This window comes from Gymnoscopelus braueri, assembly GCF_963280865.1.
Source record: "Gymnoscopelus braueri genome assembly, chromosome: 15".
Classification (NCBI taxonomy): domain Eukaryota; kingdom Metazoa; phylum Chordata; class Actinopteri; order Myctophiformes; family Myctophidae; genus Gymnoscopelus; species Gymnoscopelus braueri.
This window is the reverse complement of record NC_137620.1, coordinates 17,681,709-17,699,466: the sequence shown is the minus strand read 5'-3', so window position 1 is coordinate 17,699,466 and position 17,758 is coordinate 17,681,709. Positions and strand designations below refer to the sequence as shown.

Sequence of the window (17,758 nt, the reverse complement as noted above, 5' to 3'; positions counted from 1 at the left end):
ATATTATTCTTTTCCTGAACTGATTATTTGACAATTGTCTCAAATTGCAATCACTCAATTCACATTCCATCATACCAGCTCCACCTGCGTCTCCCAATGACATGTTCAATATACTCCTGGTTTTTAAAGGGATATTTCACTTTCAAAAAAACTTTGGGTCATTTTATCGTCTACTCAGGCTTTTGTGAGCCCCCCAGACCGTTTTTAAGTTGCTTGATTCAGTTTTCAGATATTTGATATTCATTTTATCAGACATGCCCCCTTCCTATACAAACCCATTATAACTTCAAACTCCATTTTTAACATGTTAGATTCATCAAAAACACCCGTCCTTGGTTCTGGTGACTCACCCTGCACTCCTAATACGCGAGGGGGCCGTGTTTTTTTTATTACTTTTTTCATTCATTTTTATTTTTATTTTTATTGTATTTAATTTTTTTCATTTTCCAAAAAATATATTTAAAATAAATGGAGAAAGTTATCGAAAAAACACGGCCCCTCACGTATTAGGAGGGCAGGGTGAGTCACCAGAACCAAGGACGGGTGTTTTTGATGAATCTAACATGTTAAAAATGGAGTTTGAAGTTATAATTGGTTTGTATAGGAAGGGGGCGTGCAATATCAAATATCTAAATACTGAATCAAGCAACTTAAAAACGGTCTGGGGACTCACAAAAGCCTGAGTAGACGATACAATGACCCTACGTTTTTTTGAAAGTGAATGTGACGGTTCCCTGTATTGTAGTATAGTATGATAATGTGATGTCACTCTTAGGTTATATGGTTGTGGTTTTGTTGCTTTGTATTCAGTTGTGTTTCTCATTGGTTCCTATAGGACTTGGGGAGCAGTGAGATGTTGGCAATCAGCCAAATTGGCGTGCACCTGGGCGCGGGTGTCCACGCCCTATGAAAGCCTGCCTCCCCAGTCCTCTTTCTCTCCTTCAGTTCATTTGCTTTTGCTCCTCGTTCAAGCTACACCTCTTTCTCCCACATTTATTTTCACACATGCAACACTCACACACACTACATAATCCACTCATCCATACACGCATTACACTACTGACGTTACTGATTTCCACACCTCATCTGTTAATTCATGATTTGTTCATTCATTTTGATTACTTAAATAGACACTATTTCTTTGTAAACTGCGTCTCCCCTGTATTTTTGTTGTGTTCCCTGGTCCCCCTAGGCCAGGGTCATAACAAAATGGGGGCTCGTTCCGTAAAACTTTTGAGTGTGCAGTAAGTTTGGTGAGTCAAGTGACTCACCCTTCTGCATTTGTTTGCTGCGACGCAGATGTCAATTGGCCAAATTGGCAGTTGATTAAGGGCTCGTTTGCGCCGTGGTTTTTTGAAAGGAGTGTCATTTGGGAATCAATCCGGGGATTCCCTTGTCCGGTTGGTTCAACGGTCCGGTGAGTAGAGACAAAGCGTTGTTACAGGCTTGTTTTTGTCTGGACTTTGTTTGGGAGATGCAGTTAATTTCTTTGGTTTGAATTTAATCTGTTTAATCTGTTTATTTAGATTTTGATAATTTACAGATTTGATTAAGTTGCTACGGGGGGGAGTTTTTTCCTGGTATTTGTGCTGCTAAGTTAAAAAAAAAAAAAAAAAGTTACCTGGCTGGTTTTTGTTTCAGTATTATATGAGTGTCCCTGTTAAGTGCGATTTAGTTACTGGGTTAAAAGATAAGGTTGAAGGGTTAGGCCGGGGGGTGGTTTAGGTGCAAGGTGCGGCTGTAGCGGGTGTGTACCGGTGCGTGCACATTCCGTCTCGGGGGCACAGCTAAGGGCTGGACGTAGGTCGCCAGCTACTGGTTGCTTTTCCTACCCCTTGGTATGAGCTAGGCCTTTGCGGTGGCCTTCAGTGCGTAAATACCTTCCGCAAACCGGCATGAAGACGGGTGGAGTTAGTTTGGGGATTAAATAGAGCAGAGGGGCACTTGTATTTTGTTTTGCTTACCAGCTGGGGGACTAAATTAGCGCACATTAGCCAGGATGTGTACCCTAGAGGCATTTTTGGGTTCTCCTTCGGAGGAACTATTACTTCAGTGCACCAAAGACCAGTTACTTAAAATAGCAGAGCATTTTAAGATTAAAATTGAGGCAGGTGACAAGAAATTAAAGGAGACCTTAGTGGCAGTGTTAAGAGTACATTTATTTGAAACTTAATTTGTTAAAGGAATATGAAGAGCCAGAAAAGATTTCATCTACCCAGTTAGAGGCAGCAGCGGTGCTGCCTTTACCTGTAGCAATTCCTGGGTTGACGTTCGACCAGCAAAAGGAGTTAATGGAACTTCAGATGGAACAAATTAGGTTGCAAGCAAATTTGCAAGCGGAGCAGGACAAAGTGAGGCTAGACACGCTGTATGCAATTGAAAAAATGTAATCGCAAACTGAACAGGCTAAACAGCAGACTGAACAGGCAAAAGTGCAAGTAGAGCAGTGCAGGTTAGACTTGATAAGGGACGGTAAGATTTCAGCTGATGCAATAGTATCTACAGAACCTGCAGGACAGTCCATGGGGGACTTTAATGTTAATGGAAATATACGTTTGGTTCCCAAGTTTTCTGAACGTGACCCTGAGGCATTCTTTACAATGTTTGAGCGCGTGGCCGACGTGCGTAAATGGCCCGACTCGGCGCGCACATTGATTGATTGATTGATTGAATATTTTATTAGGCAAAAAATGTAAAACAGCACAGTTACATTTAAAATACTTTGTCTAACAGGTCCGTTCATAAAAGTCCTTGCGGACTTGTTTCCAATGAGGGCCTTGGTATTTAATTCATAGGCATATATAGTGGCACCACAGTTCAAATATCATTACAAAATAAACAGCCAAAAACAATATATAACAATTGTTGATGTTACAATGCGTATTAACAGGCAGGGCGCAAGAGGTTTATTCGGCAATGAGTGTGGCCGACAGTCAAAACTACTCTCTGGTTAAAGAGGCGGTGCTTAAATCGTTCGAGCTCGTCCCCGAGGCGTACCGACAGCGGTTCAGGTCTTGGAAAAAACATGACAAACAGAGTCATTTGGAATTTGCACGTGATTTGACCACCTACTTTAACCGTTGGTGTAACGCCTCGGAGGTAACAGATTTTGAAGAGTTATGTGATTTGATGATTTTGGAACAGTTTAAAAATTCTGTTCATGCTCGAGTGGCGACCTATATCTCTGAGCAGAAGGCGAGCAACGCGGCGGACGCTGCAGTGCTCGCTGATGACTATGTCTTGACGCACCGGGGAGAGTTTAAGGCGGGCGGTGGCAACTATGTTGCCAAGGAGTCTTATGGCCGATTTAATAAACCTCTGCCGGTCGAAGTGAAAAGCAACAGCAACACCAACAACAGCAGTAATTTGCGTGAGCCGGAGAAGGTTTGCAATTACTGTCATAAGCGGGGTCACTGGAAATCGGAATGTTAAACGGACCCCCCAGGACTAGACCTTTCAATGCAGGAAATTCGCAACCAAAAGGAGCTGGCATGGCCGCTCCAATTCGTCCGGTGTCTACTTGTGTTTCACCTAATCTCGGTCAAAACAAGGATACATCGTTTGCAGCACTGAGTTCTTACCGTCCATTTATCATGAAAGGGTCTGTGTCTTTGGTGCAAGGTGGGGAAGAAGTACCGGTAACAATACTGAGGGACACTGGGGCTTTTGACTCATTTATTCAGGCTGGTGTTCTCCCTTTAACTAATGATTCTGACACGGGTGATGCAGTGCCTATCCGGGGCATAGACATGAATGTCCTGTTGGTTCCTTTGCATAAAGTGGTGCTCAAATGTGAACTGTTTCAGGGAGAAGCAAAGCTTGCCGTGCGCCCAGCACTGCCGATTCCAGGGGTAACGGTGATCCTAGGTAACGACCTGGTTGGTGCTCGGGTGTGGGCGGAGGTTCCGCCGCCGGCAGTGGTGACGTCCGGTCCGTTCCCCTGGTAACGGGGGAAATGGATGAAAGTGAACGTGACTTTCCAGAGGTTTTTACAGCTTGTGCGGTGACACGTGCGATGGCTAAGTTAAAAGAGAAATCTGAGTCACAAGAATCGATTACGACTAAAGTATCTGAAAAGTTTTCAATACCTCTTGCTAATTTTCCATTGTCCATAACACGTTCAGATCTGGTTGCGGAGCAGCAGGCTGACCCCTCTCTGACGGAGCTGGTGCCGCTGATACGGCCAGAGGATGAGCTGCTTGACAGTGCTTGTGGGTATTTTCTGCAGGACTCCTTGTTGGTGAGAAAGTGGCTGCCACATGAGGGAAGGTTTGTGGGGGAACCGTTCCAAATTGTGTTGCCAGTCAAACTTCGCCAGTCAGTGTTAAAAGTAGCTCATGATGAATCTGGACATGCTGGTGTGAGAAAAACTTATGACAGGCTTCTCAGACATTTATTTTGGCCTCGTATGAAGAGAGAGGTGTCAGCATTTATTAAAACTTGTCATACATGTCCGTTAACTGACAAGCTTAATCAGAAGCTGAAACCAGCCCCATTGTATCCCATTCCTGCCATTAGCCAGCCATTTGAACATCTAATAATTGATTGTGTGGGTCCTCTACCACGTTCAAAGTCAGGAGCAGTGTATTTGTTAACGGTAATGTGCCAAGCAACTCGCTATCCTGCTGCATATCCTCTGCGCACCATTACCACTCGGTCAGTGGTACGTGCACTTTCTCAGTTTATTTCTATATTTGGGATTCCGAAGGTCATCCAATCTGATCAGGGATCGAACTTCTGTTCTCACATGTTTTCCCAGGTTCTGAAGCAGCTACATTTCCGCCACAATCGGAGCTCTGCGTACCATGCTCAGAGTCAGGGGGCGTTAGAACGCTTTCACCAAACGCTAAAAGCCATCTTGCGCGCCTACTGCACTGAGCTAGGTAAAGATTAGGAAGAGGGTCTGCCGTGGCTGATGCTTGCTGCTAGGGAGGTAACACATGAGAGCACAGGGTTCAGTCCAAACGAGCTGGTCTTTCCTCATACAGTAAGAGGTCCCTTGGCTGCGCTGTCTGGGGAATGGATAGAGGCACAGCCTCCCAAAAATTTGATTGAATATGTTAATGGTTTTCGTCATCGGCTTAACACAGCCGGGTTGTTGGCTAAAGAAAAGTTAGCTTCAGTTTAGGATAAGATGAAACTGTTGTATGACTCTAAAGCCGAGCGCCGTGTGTTTAGCCCTGGAGACCAAGTGCTGGCTCTACTTCCAATTGTTACTTCACCCTTTCAGGCAAAATTCTCCGGTCCACACAATGTGGTAAAGCAGGTTTCCGAGCAAAATTACATTATTTCAACGCCTAAACGTAAGAAACCAACCCAACTTTGCCATGTAAACTTGCTTAAAGGGCAAGACCACTTTGGTAGAGGTTTGGGTTGTGTAGTTACCTTGCCATGATGTAACTCCAAAGGTGGGCAAGAAATACAAAATAATTGCTCCATTGATTAGAAATTGATGATTCAAAATATGCTCCCCATTGACTTGTATGGTAAAACAGCTCTCAAAGTCACTATTTTAGCACGTAAACGAACGCAAACAAAGTTGATTCAGACAATATAGAACATCACCAAACCCAGTACATTTTTTTTTTTTTTTTTTAATGTCAACTTCCTGTTGATTTTGCCATTTTTAATAAGTAGAAAACCTGGACTGGATCTCCGGATCCAGATCTTCAAATAGTAAAATCAACAGGAAGTTGACATTTTTATTAAAAAAATAAACAGTACTGGGTTTGGTGATGCTCTATATTGTCTGAATCAGATTTGTTTGTGTTCATTTATGTGCTAAAAGAGTGACTTTGAGAGCTGTTTTACCATACAATGTAAGTCAATGAGGAGCATATTTTTGAATTATCAATTTCTAATCAATGGAGCAATTATTTTTTATTTCTTGCCCACCTTTGGAGTTACATCATGGCAAGGTAACTACACAACCCAAACCTCTACCAAAGTGGTCTTACCCTTTAAGCCTTATTATGCACGCACTTCTGAGACACCGGTGTTGTGTGTGCAGCCAGAGGTTGGCTTGGCTCATGCAGTTTGCATGGCGGTTCCGGTGTTGTCTCCCAGTCGGGAGGTAGAGGAAGATGGGTTGGGTACACCTGATCCATCGTTGGTGCACGGGCGGCTGAAAAATTCAGAAGCGCTTGCGTGCCTCGATACATTGTTGGCTCATTTGCCTGCGACTGGCCGCGGGGAATTTTCAGGTTTAATCCGGGAGTTTCCGTGCCTATTTGGTGATACACCGAGTTGTACTCATTTAATCGAACATGACATTGGCGATGCAAAGCCAATAAAACAGAGGTTTTACAGGGTGAATGCGGATAAGCGTCAATATTTAGAAGCCGAGGTCAATTACATGCTAACAAATGGCATTGCAGAGCCATGTGCATCTAGTTGGGCTTCACCTTGTATATTGGTTCCCAAGTCAGACGGTACTTTTCGTTTTTGTTCTGATTTCCGTAAAGTGAATAATGTCACTAAACCCGACTCTTTTCCACTTCCTAGAATGGAAGACTGCATCGATCAGGTGGGCTCCGCGAAGTTCGTGAGTAAATTCGATCTATTGAAGGGATACTGGCAGGTACCTCTATCAGCACGAGCGCGTGAGATAGCCGCTTTTATAACGCCTAATGGTCTTTATTCATACAAGGTCATGCCTTTCGGACTTCGAAATGCGCCTGCTACCTTTCAGCGGCTTATGAATCAAGTGATTTGGGATATGCCGGGGTGTGCAGTGTATTTGGACGATGTAGTTGTCTATTCAGACACATGGGAGGTTCATATGGAACGCATTCGGGAACTGTTCAGCCGTTTGAGGGAGGCAAGGCTCACTGTCAATCTTGCAAAGTGTGAGTTTGCAAGGGCGACAGTGACCTACCTCGGTCGAGTGGTTGGGCAGGGCCACGTGTGTCCGGTTGGTGCCAAAGTTCATGCTGTTGAGCAGTATCCGGTTCCAACTACAAAGAAAGCGCTCATCCGCTATCTTGGTTTAATAGGTTACTATCGTAGTTTCTGTAGGAATTTTGCGACAGTTGTGGTGCCTCTCACCAACCTACTTAAGGCTAAGGCACAATTTGTCTGGTCACCCGCTTGTCAGGAAGCATTTGAGCAGGCTAAATTGCTTTTGTGTACCGCTCCTGTTTTGGCGGCTCCACGTGTAGACAGGTAATTTAAAATTATTTTATAGCGCCACCAGGTGGCCGCTTTTTGCAAAACAATTTTTTTGACAGTACTCCTACAGATTTTATCCAAACATCACGCAAATCAGTACACAGTATCTATATAGTCATGTGATCAACACGGATCTGTCCAATTTCCCATATTCCATCCTGATTGGCTAAGGTTGGCTTCCAAAGTTTGCAGGATTGCTCCGTTTTCAACAAAATGCCTCAATTCATGAACACAGCTTGCGATTTCCGTGAGATTTCACACGTACATTCCCACTAGGCTGAGGAAGAAATGCCACTTGAACATTTTCAAATCAGCCTCATGGTGGCGCTATAAAAGGCTGATTTGTGTTTTTAACTATAACTGCACCGATCTGCGTGAAACCTTGCACGCACACTCCCTAGAGGCCAAGGAAAAACAACTGCCCTGCATTTTTCACATTTGCCTTTCATAGCGCCACCAGGAGGCCGACTTATGTAAAACACATCTTTTGATATTAAGCCTTCAGAATTTATCCAAATTTCACGCAAATCGGTACACATGATCTCTATAGTCATGTGATCAAGATGGATCCGTTTAATTTTTCAGTGGCCCGTTTTGAACAAAATGCCACAAATCATGAATGCAGCGTCCGATTGCTTTGACACTTTGCACGCACATTCGCACTACGTTGCAGAACAAATGCCACCCTTTTAACATTGCCTTATTATAGCGCCACCAGGAGGCCGATTTTGCAACGCTTTTCTTTTTTATATTACTCCTACAAATTCAAACATCATGCAAATCGGTACCCATTGTCTCTATAGTCAAGTGATCAAGATGGTTCCATCCGATTTTTCATATTCCATCCTGATTGGCGAATTCCGAACATTGCTGCCCCACAATAACCTACCTGACCTGGCGGAGACCTCTAGTTAGTATTATTTTTGCACTTCAAAGTGAGTCAGATTCAAGCAGTTTACACACAGAAGTTTGAACATTAATTACAACTGCTGATTTATTTTGGAGGATCACATTTTCAAAAAAGAGTCAATCATTAACATAGAAATCATAAATCAATGAATTTGTGTGTTCAATTAACTGTTATATAATAATTACATTAAAGTAGAAAACACTGAAAATAAAATATTGTTATTATTGTTATATTGTAAATAAAATAGCTGTCATTAATGAACAAAAGTGTTAAATTTAACTCAAACTTGAATGCCATGAAATACAATCAAGTTCTTGTACCAAAGTAGAAATGTAGACAATTCAACAGTCTCACAGACAGGTCATATGTTTTAAGCTAAATACTCATTACTACATTTACAATATTTAGTATGTGGCTGTACTTAAAGGGATACTTCACTTTAGGGCCGGGGAAACATTTAAAAAATATATTAAAAATAAATGAAAAAAGTTATGGAAAATTCATGGCCCCCTCACACATTAGTAGGACACTCTAATGCGTGAGGGGGCCATGAATTTTCCATAACTTTTTTCATTTATTTTTAATATATTTTTTAAATGTTTCCCCGGCCCGAAAGTGAAGTATCCCTTTAAGATGTAAAATTAAGTTATTGTGTTTCAATATAAATGATATATAATACATAATTAGGAACAATAGTTAATTGACTTGATTTGAAGTGACATTTGACTAAAACCAAACCTTTGATGAACACATTTGTTGTCTTAAATGCAAACTAACCTTTTTCATGTAAAACTGAGGATTATCTAATCTGAGTGATTGACAGGAGAGATGATCAGAGGAGCAGAGTTGGTACCATCTTTATTAACAGAGGGACTGAAGAATGGATAGAGTTTCTCAGTGAAGGTGCAGCCAGTGAAAGAGTAGAGATGAACTCTGGTCTCCACATCATAAAAGGAAACCAGACCCTCTTCATAATCCACAAACACTCCCACTTTCTGGACTTCCTCTCTCACAGGAAGGGGGACAGGAGGGCCAACAAAAGCCTCATACTCATTTCCATTCCTCAACACTATAGACCAGTAACCATTGTTGGGAATCAGTGTTATTGGACTCTCCTTTCTGTTGATGGACTCTCTGGCCACTCCTAGATCCCAGTCAGTCTTCCCTTTAACCTGAACCTCATAGTAAAACCTTCCTGAGGAGAAGCTTTGTTTTCCTAAGACATTTGGACTGTAAGAGAATCTCTTTGTGTTGTTTGGGAGATCCTCCGTTATGTCTCCATCATGTACTTGTTTTCCATCCTCAGACAGGATGAGATCGCAGTATGCTGTATCAGGGTCCAGAGTTACATCCACTGCATATTGTTGGATCCTCCTCAGCTCAGCAACACACAGCTTTTCCATCTCTTGACTGAGTGTCTTCTCCAGCTGAGCCACAGCTGTCCTCACAGTCCCCACATATGAAGACTGATGGACATTGACCTTTGTCCAGTCCTTGGTGGGTGGAGGGGTCTTGATGGATGTGAAGTTCTGGAGGAGGTGGAGGTGGTCATCAGAGCATGAGAGCTGCTTCAGCTCAGAGTTTCTCTTCTCTAACTGAGTGATTTCCTGTTGCAGCTCTTTAATGAAGCCTTCAGCCTGTTTCTCTGTTGTTTTCTGCTTCTCTTCAATCACATCAATGACCTCAGCCTGGCTTCTCTCTATACAGCTCGCCAGAGCAGTGAAGATCTGCACACTGTGTGCTATCTCTCTGTCTGCATCTTTCTTGCTGAGCTTTACTGTGTGTTTCACCTCCTGAATCTTCAGTTTTCTCTCCCTGATCAGCTGCTGAACTCCAGCCTCTGTCTTTCCCAGTTCAGCCTTCTTTACTTTGTATTCCTCTTTCAAAGATACAATGTGATGTGACTTGTGGTCTAACTGAGTGCAGAACTGACAAACACACATGTGGTCTGTCTTACAGAACAGCTCCAGAGGTCTGTCATGTTTCTTACACATAATGTCATCCAGGTTCTTCACAGGGTTGATTAGTTTATGCCATTTTAATGCTCTGGCTCTCTGATGAGGCTCCAGGTGAGTCTTACAGTAGGACGCCAGACACACCAGACAGGACTTCAGAGCTTTGATCTTGGTCTCAGTACAGACGTCACAGGAGACTTCATCTGGTTTAGCAGGTCCTTGGTTTGTGTTCCTGAACGCCATTTCTACACACTGAAAATAAAAGTGAAAACATCAAATATTGTCAATTATAATTGTACAATTATCTAGCCAGTCACACAAGCAATGCAACTAATTAGATCTCCCCTTGTAAAGGTTATTGGCGCAAACGAGTTAGCGGACCCAACTCAGACCTGTGTCTTTGATGTTTTTTATATACTAACATTACAATACACTTTTATGCCAGTAGCCACACCAAGCTACTACCAGAGTCAATAGGTTATAAACCTAGAAAAGGAAACGTAAACAATAACACAACGACAAATTACTGACATGAAATATACACACAAAACTATAAAACATATCAGAAATGTATACATTTATCGACGTGTAAACACACACTCAATTCTTACCTTCAGTCTCTCGGAGCTCGCAATGGAAAATGACAAACGCAGCAATAACACCCTGGTAACTAGTAACACTGATGCTTGCAGATCACTTCGTCCCGTTCAGTGAGCATCCACTCTATTTATATGGGTTTGGTCTGCCCATGTGGGTGTAACCTTCTGTTGATTAATCATGTGACATGTCTATTGTCTTTAATGTGGAAACATAGACTTTAGCACTGTTCTTAAACAGTAGCCACTGTACCCCAGCTCCTCATCTGACCTAATCAATCAACACTCTCATGTCTCTCTCACGTGACTCACATGTGCAAAGTCCCCTGCTGTGGACCCCAACGCCACAGGTCAGAGCTGTGGCCTTTACAATCTGTATATATTTGTACCTTCGGATTATACCCCATCCCATCACTCCGGTATAAGATCCTAACTAAGCAGAAAATACACACATAATAATAATCACAAACTTCTGGTGCTGGAAGGCTAATTCTACAATAATGCTCTTCATTTACAGAAATGTACTGAATATTGTAACTAAGTCTGAAAAGGTGTTATATAATCCCATGAGGGATGGGCCACGAGGTGGCATGACATTTAAATAAATACAATAATTCAATTCAAATATACAGACAAACTTAATGTATACCATATACAAGGCCGATGCCCGTTGGGAACGATGCCTGTCAGGGTCACATTCCCCTCTGGTTATGCAATACCCATTGTACCCGCTGTCAGACTATTTAGAACTGTACATTATCATAGTACTTACAGTGGTGTAAAGTAACTAAGTACATTTACTTAAGTACTGTACTTAAGTACAATTTTGAGGTATTTGTACTTTACTTGAGTATTTCCAATTTCCAATACGTTTACTTCTACTCCACTACATCTTAGAGGCAAATATTGTACTTTTACTCCACGACAATTATTTGAAAACTTTAGGTACTAATTACATTTCAGATATAAACATACATTAACCACTTTAGCCCTATTTTAAACACAGGCTATTTGAAAATAGCCGATCTACAAGCTCACAGCGCGTCGTATCGCGTTGTGAGCTTGTAGATCTGCTATTTTTAAATATTTTAGTACTTTTACTTTTGGTACTTTAAGTACATTTTGATGCCAATACTTTTGTACTTTTACTCAAGTACATTTTTTATTCTGGACTTTTACTTGTAACAGAGTAATTCTATATTGCAGTATTGATACTTTTACTCAAGTAAAGAATTTGAGTACTTTTTCCACCACTGAGTACTTAGGCCAGTGTGTTATGTCAGTACTATGATGTCATATTGATGACTTCAGGGATCTATACTGTATTATGGAGATTTGTGGATCTATATAATTGTTTTAATTTGCCATAGTGTCTATGCCAATGTGCTATACAATGTACATTAAAAGCTGGTTTACAAACTCACAATGCACCATATCGCGACATGATGTGAGCTTGTAGATCAGCTTAGATTTTTTCCCACTTTTATTCTAATGTGTTGTTTGTTGTTGTTTTTTTATGACCAGAATTTGGGAATTAAGCCCCATTTCAAAGGGGTTCCTGTTTACCAGCGTTGCCATGTCTGCTTATTATAAGCGACTTTGGGCTTGTTTTTCTGTAAAGTCACTTCTAAATATTGGTGGTTGTGTTTTTTTGGGCTTGTTTCTAAAGTAGTTGCTTATTTGGGCTTTCTTCATGTCAAGGGCCTTATTAATATATATTTGTCCACAGAACCTCATCTGAAAACATTGTGTGCCAGGGACCCCACACAAGATTTGTGTTATAATATTTACTTGTTTTCTCTAATATGTATTGAAAATAGCATATCTACAAGCTCACAACACAACGCATTGTGGCGTGTTGTAAGCTTGCATTACACCTGCAGTAGCCTACTAGGGCTACACCCTGTATGCAGGTTGAGAAGTAAAGAATACAAATGTAAATTCATATTTACATTCATATTTGAGTTTTATTTTTGTCCTATGAAGAATAGAAAATCTGAAGAGATGTTATTTTTCCTCTGTTATCATACTTCTTAACAGAGTATTGACACACTTCATGTTCAATGGAAACAGTGAAACCAGTGTGTTTATTAATCAAACTTGCACATTATGTGTAGAATATTGCACACTAACACACCCACATGTTTCTGTTCACAATACTTCACCATATAAGGACACTATAACCTATTAGTTAATGCTTTTTACAAGGACCTTAACCACTTTGAACATGGCGTCCCTTTGATCATGTCACACATAGTGAAAATAGAAGCTTCTTATAATGAGCATGAGTGAGGACCAATAATATGAACATAAGTTGTATTGTAATAAGTAGTTCTCAACCTTTTCAGGCCACGACCCCCCCAAAAAAGATATATATATATTTGGACTGGGGACCCCCACCCTGACAAGCTCTTGGAATTGGCATTACATTTAGTTTGACTCAGTTCCACAGACAAATATTGTGAAAATATCTGATCTACATGCTCACAACGCCTCGCATTAGATCAGCTATTTTCACAATGTTGGCCTCTTTTTCAGGTAATATTTCACAGTTTGACCAGTTTTTATAGAATAGTCTGTTGATCACTTTTGACACAATAATAGTCTTATATATGTTTTGCATTATTAAAAAGGTCTTCAAGATCCTTAAAGTGTCACTTTATAAATGTGCAGAATACCCAGTATACACTTATATTGTATACATGTTGTTTTGTTTACTGTTGATTGAAAAAACGTAGTTGTACATTAAGCTAATCCCCCCCCTACACAAAACAAAAACTAAATAATTTGGAGACCCCCCTGGGACCACCCCACAGGTTGAGAATCACTGCTTTAAATGATTAATATAAAGTGTTACCACTACCAGTGGTGGGCAGTAACTAAGTACATTTACTGTACTTAAAGGAGGAGTTCACCCAACTGACTTATTTTCTATCAATTGCACACCCTATTTTTTTTGTCGCATTCCTAAGCTAATAATTTGATTCCCGTCTCCTACCGGCTAATGTATCCGGTAGGAGACACAAAGTAGATTATTTGTGTCTCCTACCGGAAATACACACGGTCATCAAATTATTGTCTTAGGAATGCCACAAAAACAAAAATAAATCCATGATATCAAGGCTTCATGGGGTGTGTAATTGATAGAAAATAAGTAATTTTTTGGGTGAACTCCTCCTTTAAGTAAAACATTTGTATTATTTGGTTGTTTTTTTATAAACCATATGACTTCCATTCACTTTATGTCAAATAGAAATGTTGTCCTTTTGACTCCACTACATTTCTAGGAAGGGACTCATGGGACCCATTATTTTATGTTCTAAATTCTATGTTCTAAAATACACCAATACATTGATATTAAGAATAAAATGTATATTGTAATTTGTACTATTTCTATATACAATAAAAAATTAACAGTTTTGGACATACAAGGTTTCCACCCGACGGGAGTACCTATTTCTTTGGTTTGTCGCCCAGGTGGCGCCTAAACCTAACCTTTAACCTCACAGAAACTATGCCTAACCCTAACCTTTAACCTCACATAAACTATACCTAAACCTAACCTTTAACCTCACAGAAACTATGCCTAAACCTAACCTTTAACCTCGCAGAAACTATGTCTAGACCTAACCTTTAACCTCACAGAAACTATGGCCTAGGCTACACGTATATGGATATTTTTCTAAACGGATATTTTAGTCCTCCAAAAAGAATCCCTGGCCACATGACAAACTCTTAAACGCAGAAACTCATTGATCAGGTGCAAGTTTAAATTTTATATCAGATTTCATATTTACATTTATTTTATATATGAGGGGCCAAATACATATACATTTTAATCACATGTTAATGCCCAATACTGCAATAGCTGCATTATTTTAATAGCATACGTGATCAAAAATAAACGAAAACAACATTATTAGGGCGCAGCTGCAGCGCAAACAAATGAGTTTTACTTCATCAATTAATTCCATGGGCAGCCAGAACGGTCGTCCCAAAACACCCCGCCCTGCACGCACACTTTGAGCGGGCCACCCGCGGCCGCTCCATGGTCGCTGGATTTTGACCTGGGGCGATTGTGTTTTAGGACGACAGACCCCGCATTCAATCCGTTTGCGCACCGTGTGCGCTACTCGGCGCAGGGAATGAGTGAATGAGCTACTTTTTCCACCACTGTCTTATTATTAATTATGACATTATTTTGCCATAAATGAGCGTGCCTTGTTTCATAGACATAGGTGTTTGCTCTCTCTCTTCATTTATTATTATAATTATAATGACCATGAGCGGTCCGGTGTTTATGTATTATTTATTATTATAATGACCATGTGCGAATGCGACATGACGTCATCATGTGCACACATATCCACTGAAACGCATGTTTTGGAAAACCTTCACTTATTTATCTGTTTACAAAAATATCCGTTTTAGTGGCCAAAAACACAGTTTGCGTGTGGATGAAAGGCCCAAACGCACACAAAAAAATTGCGTTTAGAAAAAGATCCATATATGTGTAGCCTAGTCTAAACCTAACCTTTAACCTCACAGAAACTATACCTAAACCTAACCTTTAACCTCACAGAAACTATGCCTAAACCTAACCTTTAACCTCACAGAAACTATGTCTAAACCTAACCTTTAACCTCACAGAAACTATGTCTAAACCTAACCTTTAACCTCACAGAAACTATGTCTAAACCTAACCTTTAACCTCACAGAAACTATGTCTAAACCTAACCTTTAACCTCACAGAAACTATGTCTAAACCTAACCTTTAACCTCACAGAAACTATGTCTAAACCTAACCTTTAACCTCACAGAAACTATGTCTAAACCTAACCTTTAACCTCACAGAAACTATGTCTAAACCTAACCTTTAACCTCACAGAAACTATGTCTAAACCTAACCTTTAACCTCACAGAAACTATGTCTAAACCTAACCTTTAACCTCACAGAAACTATGTCTAAACCTAACCTTAAACCACGTCCACCTGGGCGAAACACCGGGAAAAGAGAGGCTGTCCACCCGACAGCAACGATATGCATTTAAATACAGGACGTTATTGTGTATTTGTCTGCAAACCTTTGGCTTAGTGGTTAAGATGTTGGCTTTCTGTGAGGGAGACCCGGGTTTAAACCCTGGGCGTTACATAGAGATGCGTGAAATAAGATATTTAGTTGGTTGTACAAGCCACCAGTCTGAATCCAATCCGTAGACATATTACCAGTAAATATGAAATTATGCATATTGGGTGACCTTTCCCCTCTAAGCCACACCTCCAGATGCCCTGCAGTTTACCACAGGGATTGGACTATAACACTGCAATATAAAAACATACATATTAAACAATATGTGGAGCAAATAGTCAACCGTTTGCTGTCTTGGTCTTTTCAACCTCTCTACCTCTCCCAGCCTGTGGTCCCTGCAGGCTACAAAATGTCCACCATTGCACACATCACCATGCAAGCACTCCAAGATGACATGGCTGAATGACTACCCCCCCCCCCCCTGGACTCTCATCTCAGCAGAGGAGACCCTCAGGTGTGCGTGTTGAGCCCTCTCCTTTACTCCCTGTATACACACCTGACTGCATAGCCATGCACAGCTCCATCATCAAGTATGCCGACTGTCACAGTCACAGACTTTGCCTGATGCCAGTCAGGGGCCGTACTGATGCAGGAGGACAATCTAGGAATAGATAAGCCTGTTAGCTTTTATTCCAAGAAATTCAACTCTTACCAGCTAAATTACTCAGTCATAGAAAAGGAAGGATTGGCTTTGATTTTAGCTTTACAACATTTTGACGTTTATGTGGGCGGTAGTACCCCCGTTGTTATATATACTGACCATAACCCCCTGACTTTTCTGAATTCTCTGCAGTGTCCAAACCAGAGATTGATAAGGTGGTCACTGTTCCTGCAGTCCTATACCCTGGACATCCGTCATGTTAAAGGGACGGAGAACGTGGTGGCCGATGCGTTATCACGGGCTCCTCATGACTGAGGTCTTGACTATCTCCGTAGGTCCTCCTCTTGCCTCTGTCTTTCACCCCTTAAATGCTTCCTTGGATCCGGTTGCTGGGGTGGAGGTCTGTGACAGGGTGCGGGCGGCCATTGGAGTAGAGGTTTGGTATAGTAGATGGGTAGTATATTTAAAGTAACTTGGATACCGGTGATCCCTTAGGGACCCCGTCTTTATGGGGGGGGGTGTGACGGTTCCCTGTATTGTAGTATAGTATGATAATGTGATGTCACTCTTAGGTTATATGGTTGTGGTTTTGTTGCTTTGTATTCAGTTGTGTTTCTCATTGGTTCCTATAGGACTTGGGGAGCAGTGAGATGTTGGCAATCAGCCAAATTGGCGTGCACCTGGGCCCGGGTGTCCACGCCCTATAAAAGCCTGCCTCCCCAGTCCTCTTACTCTCCTTCAGTTCATTTGCTTTTGCTCCTCATTCAAGCTACACCTCTTTCTCCCACATTTATGTTCACACATGCAACACTCACACACACTACATAATCCACTCATCCATACACGCATTACACTACTGACGTTACTGATTTCCACACCTCATCTGTTAATTCATGATTTGTTCATTCATTTTGATTACTTAAATAGACACTATTTCTTTGTAAACTGCGTCTCCCCTGTATTTTTGTTGTGTTCCCTGGTCCCCCTAGGCCAGGGTCATAACAGTGAAATATCCCTTTTACTAGGAGCCGTTGTCCAATGTTTAAAAAAGGCCTTGGGAGGTAATGTAAGAGCTTGGACTAACAGGAGCTGGTTTCATTTTTAACAGTCTATGGGTCAATGGGGTGGGGGAAATCTGAGAAACATCATTGGACATTGTAGGAGTTAAATAAGTCCAGAAGGTGGCAGTAATGCAACACTAAGGATGCAAGCTGCTCTTAAAATCCAAAGGGTTTTTATGACGCCACAAAGTTACTCCTGCTTTTACAGTTGACTTATTCCATTTATTTCAATGCTTACACTCTGATTTGGTTTTATGTGAAACATCATTTAAACTTTTTTTGTGTACTATATAAGGTAAATTTGAACTGGTAGTTGTTATACTGTGTAAACTGTAGGTTCTTTTTTCATATTTTAAGGACTGGACCAAGGACATAA

General features: G+C 41.1%; 1 protein-coding gene across 1 annotated transcript; it reads right to left on the bottom strand.

The window, feature by feature from the left end:
• Positions 1-8,714: 8,714 nt before the first annotated feature.
• Positions 8,715-10,278, bottom strand: LOC308101397 (zinc finger protein RFP-like; the record flags this gene model as incomplete). Its single annotated transcript, XM_080450820.1, has 1 exon — positions 8,715-10,278. The coding sequence occupies one exon, from the start codon at positions 10,276-10,278 to the stop codon at positions 8,884-8,886; it is 1,395 nt and encodes a 464-aa protein (XP_080306946.1). The 3' UTR covers positions 8,715-8,883.
• Between the last annotated feature and the right edge of the window lie 7,480 nt (positions 10,279-17,758).